General features: G+C 31.8%; 1 protein-coding gene across 4 annotated transcripts in view; it reads right to left on the reverse strand.

Moving 5' to 3' along the window:
- hlk (hulk) overlaps positions 1–19,902 on the reverse strand; it is a 266,967-nt gene that overhangs the window by 123,878 nt on the left and 123,187 nt on the right. For all 4 annotated transcript variants that reach the window (XM_081729126.1, XM_081729125.1, XM_081729128.1 and 1 more), the window contains 7 exons: positions 16,496–16,678; positions 13,282–13,425; positions 12,198–12,380; positions 9,835–9,966; positions 7,383–7,565; positions 3,753–3,884; positions 1,643–1,828 (listed from right to left, as the gene is read on the reverse strand). In XM_081729126.1, coding sequence (XP_081585252.1) covers positions 1,643–1,828; positions 3,753–3,884; positions 7,383–7,565; positions 9,835–9,966; positions 12,198–12,380; positions 13,282–13,425; positions 16,496–16,678 — 1,143 coding nt within the window. The remainder of the gene's footprint in view (positions 1–1,642; positions 1,829–3,752; positions 3,885–7,382; positions 7,566–9,834; positions 9,967–12,197; positions 12,381–13,281; positions 13,426–16,495; positions 16,679–19,902) is intronic.

The raw sequence follows: 19,902 nt of genomic DNA on the forward strand, positions 1-19,902 counted from the left end.
AATGGTCCATACACAATTAAACACATTCTGACAACAACAAAATTGGAATAAAATATTTTATGTAATAGAATTTATTCATATGAATTGTATACAATTATATAGATACATATATGAAGGTAGGAATAAGTATTACAGAAGAAATCCAGAAAGAAAAGAACCTAAACTAACCTAATCTAACCTATTCTAGCTTAACACGCATCTACTAGATTTTAATTCGTTGGTAAAAATTGAAAGTTTTACATTGTATACAGCTAGATCTTTTCTGAAACACAATAGCCTAAAAGATATTAATACGGTACAAAGGATCAACATACACAATGAATAATCTGTGAAGCTAAATAGTAACACTACTACTACTACTAATCAATGAGTATAAGTATTAATATCATAGTGTATAAACTGTTCTATGAACTGAAATGTTTATTATCCCAACTTTTTAAAATCAGTGTTAATATAAACGGAATGCAAATAACATAATACTATGACAACATAATTTCTACTACAAGAGAGATCAGCAATATGAACAACTTCTACGAAAGTACTTCGGATCGAAGGGAATTCTGAAATCAAGAGACACTAAAGTAACATAAAATAAACAAAATAAAATACATTTATATAAAAAAGTCTCCGGTGAAAAAGAAAAGATAAAAACTAAAGAAAGAAAACAAAACTAACATAAAATTTTACAAGCAAAAAAGGGCAATACAAATAATAAAAAAAATGCAATAGCTTACCGGAGAATAGAAAAATAATTTAAAGAAGACAAAAGAGAAGAAACAAAAATTTAGTGCAAATGATGTTACAGATTGAGGTCTGTGCTAGAATAAAAGCTTTTTCTTTCCGGGAAAGGACTGGATTAGTATATAGATAATTAAATACAATGTAACTCTACCTTGTGACGTCATCTATGTAGTAGAGGATCTGGCTAGTTGCTGCCTCATTTTATGTTATAACCCAATGCAAAGTTTTTTTTTTTTTTTAAAAAAAAAAGAAAGAACACGGCACCTTTGTGAGGCAAAATGGCGTCGGGATAGGAAGAACTTGTCTCGAATTCCAGTATAATATAATTTCTATTTCCATTCAAGAGTTGCTTTGTAGTTTATTTTATGTGTAACACATATTTAAATAAGTGTGGACAATTCTGATGTTAATAATATTCATTTTTACAATAATTTAGCTCTATAACAAATAGTTTAACACGGGCGTTTCGGGCAATATGCCTGTACTATTTTGATTTGCAACTTCGGTTGTGACCATGACAATTATAGCGCATATTAATTTTGTTTAATAAAGTTTTATACTTTTTTTTTTAACAATTTATAGTGTAATTGTCGACATGGCTAATGGCTGCGGCATTTAATATATATAAAACCACAAATGTGGTTCTAGAACAAGAACAAGAACCTACATAATGGATAAATGCGTGGAAGTTATCTTTTTAATTTTAATTTTATTTCCTTTCCCGCTTACTTTTACCTTTAAATAATTAAAGATGAAATCCGTATAGGTTTGAACGAAGTTGTTTCTACTCTACGAAAGAAAAATGAGTTGTCAGTGCAATGGATTTCTATACTTGATATTGGTTAACCATAATATAATAGAACTTTTTAATACAATTTAACAGAAATGCCATTTATCTTACCATCATACAAATGAGGAATTCCTTTTTCAAAGTAAACAAGCACTGGCAATTGGTCTTCCACGCCGTATTCCTCTGCTTCATCGTCGTCATCAATCTTCACAAATACAATACCATTTTGGTCACATTCATCATCGATATTCTCCAACTCACTCACAACTTTTTGGCTCTTCTTCTGATCTTTGTCATCTAGAATTATAATAATAATCTGAAATTAATTTACCAGTGATGATATACACATGTGAGACAGTTCCATGTTTAACAATATATTAGAATTTTAAGTTAGTGTAAAATTTGTAAAGTCTCAACTGACGATTAAAACAAAACAAGGGAAAAAATGTAGTAGGTTATATCAGTGATTATACAATCAAGTTACTTACTATCCTAATCTTTGATGTGAGTTAATGTATCCAAATACACTCAGCTACAAATGCAAATTTGGTCCTATAAACTGGCTTTCCTTAACTTTTATGCTTGGTTTTAGTAAGTTTTTCTGGGCTATCAGCCAGGTAAAGGTATTGACATCCGACGTTTCGAATGTAGACATTGCATTCATCTTCAGGGATTTTAATGAGGAGACCGGAGATGTGGGCAGGTATATATGGTGACTATTCAGGGGCAGAACTAGGAATGATGGTTTGTGATTGAGAGAAATGTTATCTTCTGATTGACTGAGAGGTGTTGGCTTCTGATTGGTTGTTGTTGTGCCTACGAAAAATGGCTTTGTTGAATGTCTGTTTTAGTTCCTGAAAAGGGCCGACTAGATAGCTGGGTTGAAACCCATTTTCTCTATTGAGACTGTTCCTTTCCCATGAGATAGCTATGGCTTCCTTTGTTATTCTGTCTCAAAAATTGCTGCACTTGGCTACTATGGTGGTATTTGTAAAATCAATTCTGTGTTCAAGCTCTAGGCTATACTCTGCTAGTCATGACTTTTTAGGCTACTGAAGTCTTATGTAGCTGTTGTGTTCTTTACATTGTTGTTTTATTATACGTCCAATGTGTCCTATGTATGATCTACCACATGCACATAGTATAACCTGTATACACCAGGAGTGCGCAGGTGAAGGTCGTCTTTCACTGGTTTGAGTAATGATCTGGTGTTTGCTGGAGGTTTTGTGAATAATTTTTGTACAATGTCTGGCAAAATTCTACTGAGTTTGCCAGAGATGTGGCCGATGAAAGGCAATGAGGATTATCTCTCTACTACCGTACTGCAATAGAGGGATAGTGTGAGATGAAACTTGTTAAGTAGTAAATTTCTACCGCTTCCTTACTCAGTAGAGAGATACAACAGAATACTGAATCTTTTCTTAAAACGCTGAATCGATTTCAAAAAATCCATTGTCCTTACATGTTATCGCTTTTTTCTGTAGCTATCAACGTTGAAACCGGAAGCAGTTGGTTTCTATCATTTCTAGTTTTAACAGAGGGTTATTGGAGTAGATGGAACCTATTCTTTGATTGCTGAATCGCTTTCAGAAAACCACTTTTCGATATCTTTTATCGTTTTTGCTTCATGAAGATCAATATATAAAACCGGAAATACTAGTACATTTCTACCACTTCCGATTTCAGCAGAGTGTTAAGGGTGAAGATGGTATATTTTCTTAAAATTTTGAATCGATTCCAAAAAACAACTTATCACCACTCTTATCGTAAAACCATATGTCACATTATCCTTTCATATTAAAAATTTTGGAACTCTATCCAGGGTGGCAGACTTCATGCCACCCTGAATAGAAGTATCAAGATGACTGCCATGATAGCAGTATACACCAGTAAATGCAGTTTTTTCTCCATTATACCCCTATCCAAGATATGGTATCACTCCCTCTAGCTATTCCCAACTTACAAGCTACCTTATATTGTATGCTGTAAAAGCACTCAAACCTTGAGATTGCTTGAGGCATCATTTAAAATAATTTAATTGTGCTAATTTTACTCATGGGCTACTTTGGTCTAATATGGAACCATTTAAGGGGGTGAGAGAAAGAAGAAAAAACTTCAAAAGTCGAAAAAAGAACAATCCTATTATATATATTACTGGTCTTTGTTTTTCAAGTTTTAATATTTGTAAAGCAAGAAGTAAATAAACAAAAAAGAAACTTACAAAACAGCACTGCAAGACTACTGGTTTTCTCAATCAGCATATCCAACATTTCTTCTGTGACATCTTCAATCTCATCGCTTTCCAATTGCTCTAGCAGCCACTTCAAAACTTTGTCTTCATCTTCCAGTTTTCCTATAAATAAAATAGAAATCTTAAGAAACAATGTCTTTTCAGTGTAATATTGCACATTTTTGGAATATATAACAAAAACATTTATAAATATTTATCTTGATATGGACAACAGTTCGTAACGTATGATATCATTTTCTTTTATGGCCAAACCTGAACATTTAACTTATCAAGTTTTGTGGCCAAACATGTATAAACATGTTTTATTAGACAGTTCAAATATAATACACACAAAAGTCATTAATAGTGGATATATTCTCAATTATAAAGAAGGAATTTTGTAAAAATAGAAAGGTAAACGCAGAAAATCTTCAGGAAATACACAAGTTTAAATATATTCTATTTTGTGTGTTATCACAAAAAAAATCTAGTGAGTAAACTACGTTTTAATTAGTTCCAGAAATTATAATATAACGAACTTAGGGCAAAGTAGAAGTTATAAGTAATTGTGGAAGAAATTCTACCAAAAGTGGCATTTTTACATTACGTAAGAGTTGTTTCATGTTAAATTAAAAATAGATATATTGTTTTCCAAGTTCCAAAACTTCTTTTTTAAGCATAACCATTATCAATATTCCATAAGACTCAAGGACCATATTTCTGCAGAAGAAGAGAGAACAAGCACAAAGCTAATGAGGCAAGGTTACAGAAACATAATTCTACAGAACAGACGACTGAGTACTCAGTGGTTGAAGAAGTTACAACAAGTTACACTGTTTATTTCCGAAACGATCATTTTCATGCATAATATAATACGCTTGAGAGATAATATCGTAATGATATAATCCGTCGTTATGAACAAATTTATAAAATTTTGACTAGCAAAATTTTGCCTTACTTGCAAAATATTTACTCTTAGATATATATTTCATCAATATGTTTTTGTTTACAACAATACAGGTACAAGCACATTATGCTATTCCTCTGTCCTAGGATATGTCTATTGTCTTTGTGTTATTTCGAACTAGATAATTTACTTAGAACGGTTTTAATTCTCACTTCACAATTGAACGACTACGAAAATATAGTCAGTTCACTCTAGTTTCAGACAGCTCAACTAATCACAATCATTGAGAAAAGATCCAAAGTAGACTTACTTCTTTTGTCCATGACTAATTAATTCATATCCACGTAAAATAATAAAATAAATATACTCTTAATTCTTTTCTAGTGCTAACGTGTGTGCGTTTGGTGCACGCGTCCCGGGTTCATCTTCCGGTGAGAGAGCACAACAAAATTAATTTTACGATAATTTGCTTTCTTTAGCAACCTATCTCCTTTAGCCTAAAGGACATAACTGTGGATATTTAACATTTTCTTTGCAATTTTCAGTAAAACAAATACAAATAATTACATTCAATTATACTATTTTTATTTGAGCTGTCTAAACCCAGAGTAAATTAATTATATTTTTGTCAACTTCTAAGTTTAAGCATGAAATCATTTGAGTTACACATATTCCACACCAAATCTTATGGTATAATGAACTAAATAAAGAAACAGATGCAATAGTTGCGTGAAGGCCATTTCCCAATGGCAGTAGTTGGTGTCAAGTTGCCGCTGTTTACATAAAGGTTAATTTCTCATAAAACGAAAAATATAGTTAGTTCACATTGGTTTCAGACAGGCCAATTGTTCACGAAACTTACGAAGAATAGTTATGTGCTATATTGTGTTATTCACATCTTGTATATTTAAAAAAAAAAAAAAAAACTTACTTTAAAGCTATAAACATTTCGACTTCTGCGTAAGTTTTACGTAATCGTACAATTACATAATCATTATAATTATCTAATCTTTAACTATATCAGCTAAAGATATATCAGCTTTAAATTAAACATTTTCACACATATATTTACGCTTTGAAGAACAAAATTAATAGTAATAATAATAGTAATAATAATAGTAATTGGGATTAATTGGATAATAGCAAGACAAACTAGACCAAGTACCAATTTTTACGAAATTGACTTATGTATACGAAATTACTAGTAATGGTGTGAATTTTTATCTGGAAAATTAGACCACCTGTTCTGTTTATAAAATAGAAACAATTAGAAGTAATTTAATCTGCCAAATTAATCTATGTACTTTTTTTTTAAAGACCGTAATAAACCAAAACAGTAACAGTTCACTCTGCTGCTTTCTCCTGTTCATACATACGAAATGTTCAATTGGCCAAAGTAGACCATAATAATCTACTAAATTATTAACACTAGATGGCCCTGGAGTTTCTCTGCTAAAACGTTACGATTAGAGTATCTACTCTAAGAGATAATTATTCTACGTTTCAAATAAGAAATCGTTGACGAAGAAATACAGTTTCTGTAACGATGTCAAAAGTGAAGAATGTATGTTCGTAATGTGCTTATTATAGTACATAATGGTAATAGGATTTCATTGCAAGACAAAAAGGAGTGAAGAAGAAATTTTCACAGTATTCTTTACGTCCTACTTATGCCAAAAATTCCTTGCATTAAGTACAAAGATTTGTTGAATATTTTCCTCTTGTGCCATCTGCATGTCATAACTTTACCAGAAGCTTCCTCATTATAGTGGAAACCTTTCACAAGAATGTCTGCATGTAGACAATGACTCTGATGTCTAAAAATTTTTTGCAGGGACTACTTGCATAATATTGGTAGTCAGGAGTCTGTACATAAAAAAGAAGAAAACATCACTTCTGATGTTTGATAATTTCTAATACATTGCATTGCAGCTTTGTTTGTGTGGCCTTACGTACAAGTATGAGCAGTGCTAATGTACGCGCCATTATGCACGACACTTCAACCAAGAAACATAGTTTTATCAGGTAACTGTTATTAAGATTCTACTCATTGTGTATATCTAATCCATTAGCAGTATTCGCACAGTAGATCAGAGGTCAAAACAATCTCCTTTATAATAATAATAATAATAATAATAATAATAATAATAATAATAATAATAATAATAATAATAATAATAATAATAATAATAATAATAATAAAAAGGTGAGAATTAGTACATTACGTCTCAAAAACGTATTGATTTAAAAAAAACTATAAAAACGTTACTCAATAAATATTAGTTTGATAAGATTTTACAACAAATTACAGTTGTTATTCAAACTTTCGTTTGCATCTTTTTCGAAACTTTAAAACTGCTAGGTGGTCTAGTCTGCCTTGTTACCTTCTGTTTCCTCCAATGAAAATGAACTTAAGAAACATGTTGACAATTTAACTTCGTTAAATTAGTTTGTTACTTTTTTACTTCTGTAATTCAAAAATTGACATAACTTGCATTTATTACGGTTTTTATGTTTAACATACTGATTATTTACATCTACTAGAACTTACGGAATACAGATGCCATTTTTTTTAGAGTACGTAACTACTACTATCCAACACTTCTCCAGACTAGTTATACTTTTCCACCTTTGCTCAGCCATTGAGTCTATCCTAAATGTGTGATAAAGTATTTCAAACAAATTATTAGATTAAACTAAGGATAGAAATTTACCTTCATAGACGGTTGGAATGGCTTTTTCAAAGAATACCAGAGCAGGGAATTTTTCAATGCCAAATTCGGCAGCTTCTTCTAGGTCGTCCATCTTTACAAACGAAATGCCATGTTGATCACATTCATCGTCAATGTTTTCCAGTTCATTAATAATCTTTTCAGATTTCTTATCGTTGTTATCATCTGTATATGGAGAAAAAGGAAAACGTTGTACCTGTTATCTTTTTTTTTATATGTTGTTATATTAAAGCTTTGAAACACTTAACTCTACATAAATTCATATCTGTCTCATGATTTATAATAAACACCACACTGAACTGATTATAGTTCCATATAAATCCAAATTAAATATTGAAAGATATATATAAAGTGAAACTAAACATTAAAGCGCATACTAAAGTATCTTAAGCAAAACATGGATAACACAATAGTACTTTTATTATATTTAAGATGACCATAAATTTTAATTCGAAAGAAGTCAAAAATTGGATTACTCGTACTTGTTTCTTTGCAAAATCTCGTATAAAAACGTTTTTCCCAGAAATTTTCAAATGAAGTGAGATATTGTTTCAAAAAAATATATTATTTAGAGTTGAAATGAACGGTAAATAGTTTTTCATATGTGTAAGGAATATTAGTAACGAAATATACTTTTCGTAATAATGGAGAGACACTTTGTTCAAAATATTTGATATAATTAAAGATTGCTGAAGATTAGAATGCCGCCAATTTTCTCCATTTATTAAGGAAAAAAATAGCATATTGAAGTTTTTTTTTTTAACTTTGTAAGATAGAATCAAGATTTCTTTGAATTGCCTTGATCATTGTTTAAAAATGGTTTAAAACTTACCACTTGGAAAGATTCATGTGACTCCGCCTATTTGCGATTTTGATTTATGTAGAACATTTGCACTATTAATTCTATGGCTCCGTGCATGAAACCCATAACCCACACAAGAAAAGTTCACAGAAAGTCAAGTCTAAATGAATGAAAATGTCTTTATTAAAGACTTCTAGACTATGCTACTGTCTGTTTTTTTCATATTACTGTATATGCAATATTAACAATTGAAGGCATGATGTGTTAAAGGTCTAGCCCTGTAGAGGTACCTTATCTTCATGTTCAAAATTTTGTGTGTTATGCACAGTGCCACAGAATTCTATGTAACTTTTCAAATAAGTCCCTGGATATGCCAGAAATTGTTGTCGCATTAGTTTGTGAACCTCTTGTGATCCATTTCGTCACCTAACATTTTATTCAGACATTCGGAAGTTGCTTCATTAACACTAATAGGCGTTTCATAGTCCGTGAAATAACTCAAGCATACAGAAAAAAATACCGCATGTGTGTAAATGTTAATAGTTCAATCTCAGTAAATAATGAATACTTTTGAATAGCTTACAAGAAGTGATAATGAGTATCTACATCTCAAATACATAGGAACACATAAGCGTTTTGGAAGACAAGATTCATATTTAGTTATCATGTATCAAACAGGAAGTAAGACATTTTTCATAAAGTAATTTAAGACTGATAGGTCCGGATAGGTCCTTTAATCAGATATAATAAGTAGTATTATTGTTTTATATATATATATATATATATATATATATATATATATATATATATATATATATATATATATATATATATATACAAATAAATAATTCTAAAATAGTTACGAGTTTTAGCTAATAATCAATAACAAAGGGCCAATCCGGATGCAATGATGTGAACAGACTTTGGGGAAGACGCCTGAAATTCAGCTCAAATGTAGAAGAGGTATGTAGATTCTATATTCCGAAAGCAAAATGTCCTAAAATGAATGGAACATAGTCAAGAAAGTAGGAAACATTAACAGTAATGTCAATGGAAAAAGAAAGAAAAACAAATAATTCCTCCACTTATCTCAAAAACCAAAAGAGGGAAATTGCTGAAATTTAGCTCAAATATAAAAGATACTATGTAGATTCTACATTCAAAAAAGGAATTGTCCTAAAATGGATGGAACATAGCAAAAAGTCACGAAACATTAACATTAATGTCAATGGAAAATCAATGAAAAAAAAAATGAAGTTGTTCACATATCTCAAAAGCTGTAATAAGGATATGACCAATTGAAAGCTTATTGCAAAGATATGATGAAGGGCTTAAAAACGATGTATAGCACGTGAGGTAAATATGCATCTTCTGTGAATTACCTAGGGCGCCCCACGCGGAGGGTACGTGCTTGAAATATCTCACATCTGGATTTGAAATCTCCAACGCAACGTGACTGTTGACCTGATCACGTGACACAGTCTGGTCCTTATGGCAAACCAGATAGATCCTTTAATCAGATATAATAATTTAAGTTCTTCCAATAGAAATCAATTCTTCACTAAGTTTATGCTCAATTTTTCTTCTAGAAAATTATTTGTATTTAAACAACTGCTATCCAAAAATACTTACAGAAAAGAACTACCATTGTCTTTCCTTCCTTAATTAATTTATCCAACATCTCATCCGACACATCTTCGATTTCATCTGTCTCGAGCTGTCCAACCAACCATTCCAGAACGTCATCTTCATCCTCAAGGTCACCTGAAATCATTCACAAGTAATGAACATAAATGTTTTACAGTTCAGTATGAAAATAGTATACTAAGAATGGCCAAACCGTGCATACCCACCACTAATAGTATGCGAATTTCTTAAAGTGTCACACTTGTTTAGTTTGTGAATAATAGCTAATTTATGTGATGGCTTCACAAAAGTTACGAAACTAAGCGTATAAACAACGAATTATTCAGAGAAAAAATATTCTTAGCTTGAATCCTGGAAATAATAATATCGTAATAGACAGTTTTTCAATTTATTTATTTATTTATTTATTTATTTTTTCACTACACTACCAAGACATGGTTATGGGTACTTTCCTTCCATTAAAACCTATGCTTAAACAGAAAATCTTCGTAGAAATTCTATATCAAGAGAGGTAGAATCCACTTTGAAGATTGGATTGACCTTGCTTAGAATCTTCCTTAAAGTAGTTTCTTTCTGCAGCAGCAATGCAGAGCTATCAGCTACTCTACTATTTCTGAAAGCTCCCTAGAATTTATACTCTTTAAACTGGTAAGCATGTTTCGCGTTTAGCGATTATAGTTTTCAAAATGTCTACCTCCAATTTGAGCGTCTTCTTCAGGAAGAGGGAGAAATCTCAAGAGGCCAATTTCGGTTAATAGACGCTTGAGAAAGAATGGTCATGATGTGGATTTAAATATATATATATGTGTCTTGAACTGTTTATAAGCGAGTGAATTGTCACGATGGAACATTAAATTGTCTTTGTGAAACATCTCAGGTCTTTTGTGATGAATGTTCTTCGTCAAGTGTCTCAGAGCAGTAAAAATGAAGATCGAAGATCTGACCATGGGCAACGAATTCAAGGTGCGCAAATTTCTGAATGTCGAATAAAACGAAGAGCAGGTTCTTGATCACGCTGTTGCTTGCCTCTTCTTCTTCTTCTTCTTCAATATTGGAGGTGATGGAAATATCAGTACAAAAACTGTTACTTGATCTCTGAGTTGATATACATCTAACTCAAAAGTGATAAACCGCGTCGTGAAAGTTTGATTTTCCAACACCTTCCGATGAGTTTGATATGGTACGTTTCCTTTACGTGCTTCAGAATCTTGGATACAAACTCACTGTTAATTTGGTACATGTTCGACAGACACAAGAGTTGCCAATATTCATCCGTATGAATGAATTGACATAATGTTCTGAAACAAAGTTGTGAATAACACCGCAAAAATCTACATCCTCAAGGTTCCTAATATTGCACCATTTTTATACTTTGTAGTCTTGAAAGATTTCCTTCGTTTTACACTGATGCTCTGATGTAGTTGAGGAACGACTATTGCCTCATTTTATTGCCGAAAGTATAAGGAATTTGAAAGATCTATCTTTCATATTTGCTTAGTTTGATACAAGTTTGCCAAGCTTAGTTTTTTACTCTGGTTTTCAGTCCATGCTGAGGCTGTAAACGTAGCAATACCCGATCCCAAACCCGAGCTGGATTCAATGTACTTCTTTGACGCAACTCGGTGATGCCTGAGTCTAGTTTGGGATGGCACGTATGCGTCTCTTAGGAACCTTCCACGGTAGTGTCCGGCTGTCAATTGTGTAGAAAATTTAGTCGGAATCTCACTTCGAAGGAAACATTTGCATGACATCTAGCGATGGATCTCTGAAGATGTTGTATGTTAAAAGCTGTTCTCAGTTTTCTTATTTTGCGGTATATCGCTGACGAACATAGATGAATGTTTTGTGATAAGATAGTTTTACATTTTTTCCTCTAGTAATACAAACAGAAATATAAATGGATGAAGAATAAATAGCGAACATTGTAGTATTTTCAGCCAATGACAACGATAACAAACAAGTTTTGCACGTGTTACACATCATGTTCTCGTTGTATATATATAAAAAAAAACTATGTAAGTAAAAGAGCGTCTGTTTAAAAGTCTTTTTGCAGGACTAAATGTTGTACTCATTTTAGAAGGTATAAAGATTTATTTGATCTGTATTTTGCATGTCTACTTTTTTCTAGTATCTGATATACGTGTTTTGCAAATGAACTAAATTGCCAGGAAGGTGGAATTTGCATAGCTATGGAAACATAGGAGCGAAAATGTTAAATTGTTCAAATATTACTTCAGATTGAATTTTTTGATATTGAGGAATATTCACAAAATTAATATTACTTTCTGATAACACGTGCATAATATGTTTATAATGTGAGATTATAGCATAGTACAAAAACTACTTACCATCATAAACATGTGGAATTTCGTTCTCATAGTAGACCAAACTTGGAACATCATCAATGCCAAATTGTTTGAGAGCATCATCATCGTCAACTTTCACAAATTGAATTCCATTTTTGTCACATTCATCATCAATGTTTTCTAGCTCTCCAAGTACCTGCATCGATTCCTCATCGTCAAGATCGTCTATAAGGAAAACAAACAACAGAAGGCTGTTGAAATCAAATATATACTTATCTCAGGTATATAATTTATCAGAAAATTATGTTGCGATTATCAGTGCTCAACTATAATTAAACACTTTCTTCTTAACTACTGGATTTAAAATAATATACTATTCTGAAATTAAAATAAGCAGGTGGTTAATGCACACGAGGACATGCATATTCACTTATACTTCCTAATTAATATTATTTCCTATTTAACAGTGTTAGCTGATATAACTGTGGACATTTTAAAACTTAGTGTACATATGCTATATATACGGGTTTTCTGCAACATATTAAAAAAAATGGAAAATTCCTTAAATGATACTTTCTCGCTTTCCTCTAAGTTTCGACTTACTAAAATTACAAATAATGATAAATTTTGTTTAATGACACCTGCAACCTTTATAATTTTACTTATGTTGTGCCTTCTATTTTTGTTTATTTTAGTGTACTTTCCTTCTTCAAAAAGGTTCGATGAAGAATCTGAATTATCTAAAACAATTTTATACATATACATGGAGTGGTAAGTATATGTTTTCTTATGTATTCAATGTGTCTTTCTCAAAACTTTAAAATAAACGGTCAGCAAACCCACGGGAACTTCAAATAAGATAAATTTATTTCGAAATTATAAGCAAAATAAGATGGTAAGGGTAATAAATATTGTAAACAAAATTTGCTCACGGAATATATTTCATAATTCTGTACGATACTGTGATTTGAGAAATCTGGTACCCCTCCAATTGATCAACGTTTACCGTACTTAGTCCGTGATATAATTTTTTTTCACTTTTCTCTTATTTGGGTTTCAGTTGTTATTATTTTGTTTCTCCCGTCAACTATAAATGTCACAAGTAATAATTAAGAAGTATACTTACAGAAGAGGACGACCAGGTTGTCTACTGAATCAATCAATGTTTCGAGCGTTTTAGCGGAGACATCTTCAATCACATCTTCTTCGTCTCCTGTCGATTTATGTTGCACCAGCCACTCCAACACATCTTCCTCTCGTGATAGTTCCTCTGAAGCAATGATATTTTAAAAAGATAATTTTTATATTAGTATATAATTATACTAACTGTATCAACTACTTTTAGCACACCAAAAAATATATATTTCTAGTGCTGTATTCTTTGGTTTTACACAGTACTAAACATGTTAATAGAAACAAGACAAATGTATGAACACTGTGTAATTTGTACAACGTTTTTTCTTATTTGTTTATCAATTAAAATGTAAATACAGTAGTAAGTAACATAGACAGATTGCACACTTATGATGAGAGAGGACCCAAGTTCATTTCTAGCCCATGTGAGTTTATGGTGGACAACATAATGTACGCAGATTTTCTTGGATTGCTGCCATTTTCTCCCTCGTTCTCATTCCACAAATTAATCCATAATCATTCATTTTCATTAATCATCCGTCTTCTTAACCTATAAGGATGACCATGTGACGTAAAACTAAAAGATCTAATTTTATTTTTTATATCACAAATATATAAAGTTTTAACTATCCTGTTTGAGCTGTCTTTATTTATCTTGTAGCAGCTTTTATTTATTTTAAAGTACATCATGATCATCATCATCATCATAGGTATTCTGCCATTATTGGCAAGTCACTTGTCCAACTGAGAAGCTTCCATGCTTTACGGTCTGCCGCCAACATCTTCGTCTTCACGCACGATTTCTCTGTTTTGATATCGTCCATTAATTGTAGTCTCCTTGGCCTTCTCCCTCTCTTTCCAGCCACCATACCCTCTAGCACGTCCCTCATGATACAATTCTGTCTTAGCCAATGTCCTAACCAGTTTCTCTTCCTCTTCTTAATAGTATCTAAAATTGTTCTTTTTCCCACCACCATTTCTAACACCCTCTCCTTCGTTTTCCGTTCGACCCATCTAATCCTATCAATTCTTCTCCACACCCACATTTTGAAAGCTTCGAGTCGTTTCTCATCATTTTTGCGTAATGTCCATGTTTCTGACCCATACAGTATAACACCTCACACAAAACATTTTATGAGTCTTTTTCTCAGCTCTTCATTCAAGGTCTCACAAAATAGTATTTTCTTCCACCATAAGGCTTCTTTCGCCATTCCTATCCTTGCTTTTATTTCCCATTTAACTTCATATCATCACTAACAATACTACCCAGGTATCGAAAACTAGTCACCTGTTCTATTTTCTCACTTCTTACTTAGATGTTTGACACTCTTAAAGTACGGTACAAGGATAATGAAAAGTTTCCAGATTTACAAAATTATTTTTCAATCAAAATTCTTTGTGATGTGTATGGAAGCACAATGGTACAACTCTATTGATTGTTTCTATTTCGGAACTTATATTAAAACTACAACGTAAGTTTCTTAGAAGTTTATAATAACACTACATAATCAAAAGCGTATTTTAGATACTTTTCTTACATTATCAACTTTCAAAAGCATTAAAATTTACATATAGGTTTTCATGACTTACAAAATTAGTATAGTTAATATTATACGAAAGAGAATACGAAAATCAAATTTATGTTGTACTAAAACTAACTTTGCTTCAAAACTATTATTTGTATTTCTCAAGAATAGTTGTCATATTTTTTTTTCAGTTTTGTTAGATTAATGTTCCCGATCTTTCCACGTCATCGATATTTCTCAAATTTCCTCCTGTAATTCTCAATTTGATAGATTTTCCAGTTTACTTATTTTGTTTTGGTATTTTCGAGCTCTTTATTTTATTTATTTATTTTTGTAAGGAACAGTAAATTAATAAGGTAAACTTAATATAGAGAAGATATAATAGTATTTGAAAATAATGAATATCAAATTTGTACAATAACTAGCTTTTGGCTAGCTGGGGGCTCTGTCCCCAGACCCCCGAGTTTGCTCGGCCTACGGCCTTGCATTTCTTATCTATCGCCCTTTGCATCAACAGTGAATTTCATGAACTTGCTCTTCATATTTCCTGAATCTGCCTATCCGGGGACTTCGCCCTCCACACACTGTCTTTGCTCGACCTACGGCCTCGCATCTCTTGAACCCACAATTCTGTCGTTTCTTTTCCTATTTTAACTATTTAAAGGATAAGATTTTGTATCCCAAGAAAACGTCCATTTAAATAACATGGGAAAGATTTTTCAGTTCCTCATAAAACCACTCTGCGGTTGGAAATTTTTATTTCTGATGTTTCACTTAGGTAACGCTTACGAAAACATACAAGCATACCAAATTTTAAGATTTTATTCCAATTCTAAGTAGCTAAAACATGAAATTATAGGTTAAAAAAAAGGCTCATTTAAATAACATGGGGAAATTTTTCAGGAAGTGCTCAATAATTTGGGGGTGTAAAAGGTGTTCCATATAAATAACATGGGAAAGATTTTTCAGTTCCTCATAAAACCACTCTAAAGTTGGATTTTTTAATTTTTACTGATTTACTTAGGTACTGCTAAGAAAACGTACAAGCATACCGAATTTCAAGTTTTTATTCCAATTCTAAGTACCTAAAACATGAGATTATAGGTTAAAAAAAGGCTCATTTAAATAACATGGGGAAATTTTTCATCCCCTCTTTAGACCCCTAAAAATTAAAAATATTCACTTTGGCAATTTTTCTGTCGGTTAGTCTCAGAAAGTGCCCGGTAGTCCCGGTTAGTCCCAGACCATCATGCCAAATTTAATCATTGTAGCCCTACAGGAAGTGCTCAATAATTTATGTCAGCTCATGTAGTTTTATATATAGTTATGATATAACACATAAATAAATAAATCTGAGAAAGATTATGTGATGTTTGTCAGTATCTAGTTATGATCTTTGTTTATACTGTAAGTTGTCTTCAGATTTAGTGTAAAAGATCTGGTAATCTTATTATAAGGTAGGAAACTTTAAAAAATATTTCTCATATAAGTTTATATTAACTTGAAAAGGAAAGTTGATTGACTTCAAAATAATATTTTATATAACTATCAATACAATTGTTATATTTTTTTCATTGTATGAGAGTTTGCATGAGAATACAATTATTATAAATATTACTCAAAGACTTCATACGCGTTACACAAATATGGTAACTTTAAAACACGTGATTATATACTTACGATCATAAACGATGGGTATTTGGTGGCGATAGTAAACAAGAACTGGCAACTCTGGTAAACTGTAGTCCTCTGCTAAGGCTTCGTCTGCGATCTTCACGAAACCGATACCCAATTGGTCCGCTTCATCGTCGATGTTTTCCAATTCCTGCATCACTTTGTTGCATTTCTTACATGCAGGTTTGTCTTCGATAGAAGAGTAAATAATATAAGATTAAAAAGAGCGTAACATATTAATTACATGTAAACACATCAACTCTTAAATAGAAGAAAAGATATTTTTGTAGTAATTGTATAATAGAAAAGTTAGTAAAAACAGATTTATCCTTTCATATAGTCGCATGAGAACTAGAGGAACGTAACTCAATTTTCGTAGATTTACAAGCGAGAGGACAAAAATATTATTTTCTTCGAAAGATGTGTTTTAATAGGATGGTAATTGAGCTACATTACAACAGACGATCGAGAAGGGGAACAGATGGCGTTACGTTCAATTTACACGAAGTGGGGCTTTCAAAATTATGTCCAAACATGAAGAACACGAAAACAGCATTTTTTGAGTTACATTCTTCTGGTTCTCATGCGACGATATGTAGCATTTCAAGCATTAGTTTGTTAATACTGTCAACTTTCATTTGTGTGAAAGAGAATTGTTTGATACAAAATGATAGATTTTGCTTGTTTAAATTTTTCTTTGTATAATGTAATATAATATAAATTTCACTTGAATTTTTCTAATAGTGGATTAATATAACCATATTTAAGTTTTAAATAAATAAAGGAGGAAACAATATTTACTATAGATGTTATAGAATGTACATTTAATATTTGAAATGACAAAGACATCTTATCCCAATATCCTTGTATTAAATTATAACACATACACACACTGCCTTTGGTTTCTTCCTCGGTGTGTAGTTAGTATTCCGCTATACCAAGGAAGGACCAAAGATGCCTTGAAACTGTGTTATATGTTAATATATTGGTGTAAAGGTAAAACGTCTCTGTCATTTTTAAATTATAAAAGGATAAAATGAACATATTTCAGTAAAAACTAAATCATCTGAGGATCATACTTTCTCTCGATACATAGTACTTATGATCATAAGATCATAATTTCTCTCGATACAATATTTCTGATTAACATGTATTTCATTACTATGAATGCAGTGAATATACTAAATAATATTAGTTGAAGATAGGTAAGCCACGATATAATAAGATCAAAAAATCAATTTAGACTATAATGAGAAATATTTAGTAGCTGAACCTCAAACTTGGAGATTTAGAGAAATTGAGCTGCTAAGAATAGTGCATAATAAGATTGGTAGAAGTAAAATTGCCTCAGGTGGAGTTTTAATAAAGATAGATTGGATTTTAATATTCATTGTCAGTAGCAAAGCTATATGAGATAGGAAATTACATAAAATCCGAACCCATATACTGTCATTTAGAATCAAACCGGAGATGTCTACAACAAAAGAGACAATGCGCCCTTTATTTACAATGAAGGTACTTAATAAGTAAGATCAGTATTCTGTATTAATCTTCTTAATAAGGTACTTAGTAAGTTCTAAAAGAAATCTATCAGCAATTACCCATACCCACTATTATTGACATATTAAAGCATATAAGATCCAAAGATAACATACTCAATTGTTTTTCTTGGTAAGACCTTGAATGTTTTCACGAATTAGGATTGTTACATTAAATTTAATTCGACTGTATATTAAACAGAAGTCTATGATGATAATATGTGTATAGGGTGTTTCAAAACAACACCGACAACGTTTGGGAGGTGATTCCTGACATCAAGATAAAACAAAAAGTATAGACCAGCCTGGGTGCACAAATGTTTCCTTTCGGAGTTACAGGCTGCCGAAAACATGAAAAAATGAACTTTAAAGGTCTACAGTTCCAAAAGTATAGGACTTACCGTAGTCGGGTCAAGACTTCACTTAGGAACTAAAATGTGCCCTATCCAAAGCTCCATGTTTCAGAATCCTAAGGTATTCACGCAACTATTTTTATAGAGGTAGTTTGGCTACGGACATATAATTTGAAGTACTCACCAACTACCTCTATAAAAATTGTTGCGGAAGTACTGCAGGATTCTGAAACATGAATTTTTGGATAGAACACATATTAGTTCCTAAGTGAAGTCTTGACCCGACTACGGTAGGTCCCATAGTTTTGGAGTTTTGGACCTTTAAAGTTCATTTTTTCATGTTTTCGGCACCTATAACTCCGAAAGGAAGCATTTGTGCACCCAGGTGTGTGTTTTTATCTTGGTGTCAGGAACGTTGTCGTTGTTGTTTTGAAACACCATATATATATATATATATATATATATATATATATATATATATATATATTCCCTTTATTTACAGTTTTGAAGAGAAAAGCTGTCATATCAAGTAAAGTTTTATTAGGCTATATATCGCAGAAATTGGAAAAGCATAAAAAACGAATGTCTTTCACTTCAAACACTGGTGATTATAAAATTTATATAACACTATTAAAATAATTATGAAAGCATCTTTTCATTGTACTGTACCTTCAGAGTATAGAATTGGTTAACTTAAATATACTAACTCGAGAAACAGAACGCACATATATTTAATCTTCAAGGGCAAAGAGTAGAGATTCAAAATACTCAAATTACCCTTTCCTTTAAATAAGTAATGGTCTTGATTTCAAAAAAAGCATTGTCAATATTCTTTGAAAATGAGAATGGCAGTATCTGAGTGATCTGAATTTATACATGCATACTGTCTATATGAGGTTTTGGTTTGACCCACAACATATATATAGGGGGCATTTAACTATACTAGAAGAAGAAATCAGTAAAATCAAATCATTATAACCCGGATTCATTTAAATGAAAATAGAAAATTAATTTTTATATAACCTATATTTCTATAAATCACGAGGCTAAAAGGTAAATATAGCGTTATCATCATTAAGGTATACATAAAAATGAACTAAAACATAATTAATGTCCCTTTTTCCAATAATGCAGTCATTTTTGAGTCGGCTGTTCTTTCCCAAGGTAAAGGAGAGCAAGTGTGTTTCTCAGAGAAGCTTTTATTTGCAGCACCCAGTACGGACGTTACCTAATTGGAGTAAAATGCGCCCAGGGTCAATGCCCCACCGATGCTCTAGTTGTACGAACGGAGATCGGGTGACACTGCACCAATGAACACACTTCCCTGCATCTCACACCCCTTGTTCTTTGAGAGACTGGCCTGGTCTCTCCTTCTTTCTAGTCTTAGATGCAAAAATAGATTACAACCGTATGTCTTCAGCAGCTTCCGAGAAGTAGCTGCCAACATTTCTCATCAGATGGTGTTGCTCACAAGCTTACACATACGTGTACACTTAAGCCCAAGAAATTTTTGCTTTGCATT

Source organism: Thermobia domestica, chromosome 10 (assembly GCF_964235325.1).
Source record: "Thermobia domestica chromosome 10, izTheDome1.hap1.1, whole genome shotgun sequence".
Taxonomy (NCBI): domain Eukaryota; kingdom Metazoa; phylum Arthropoda; class Insecta; order Zygentoma; family Lepismatidae; genus Thermobia; species Thermobia domestica.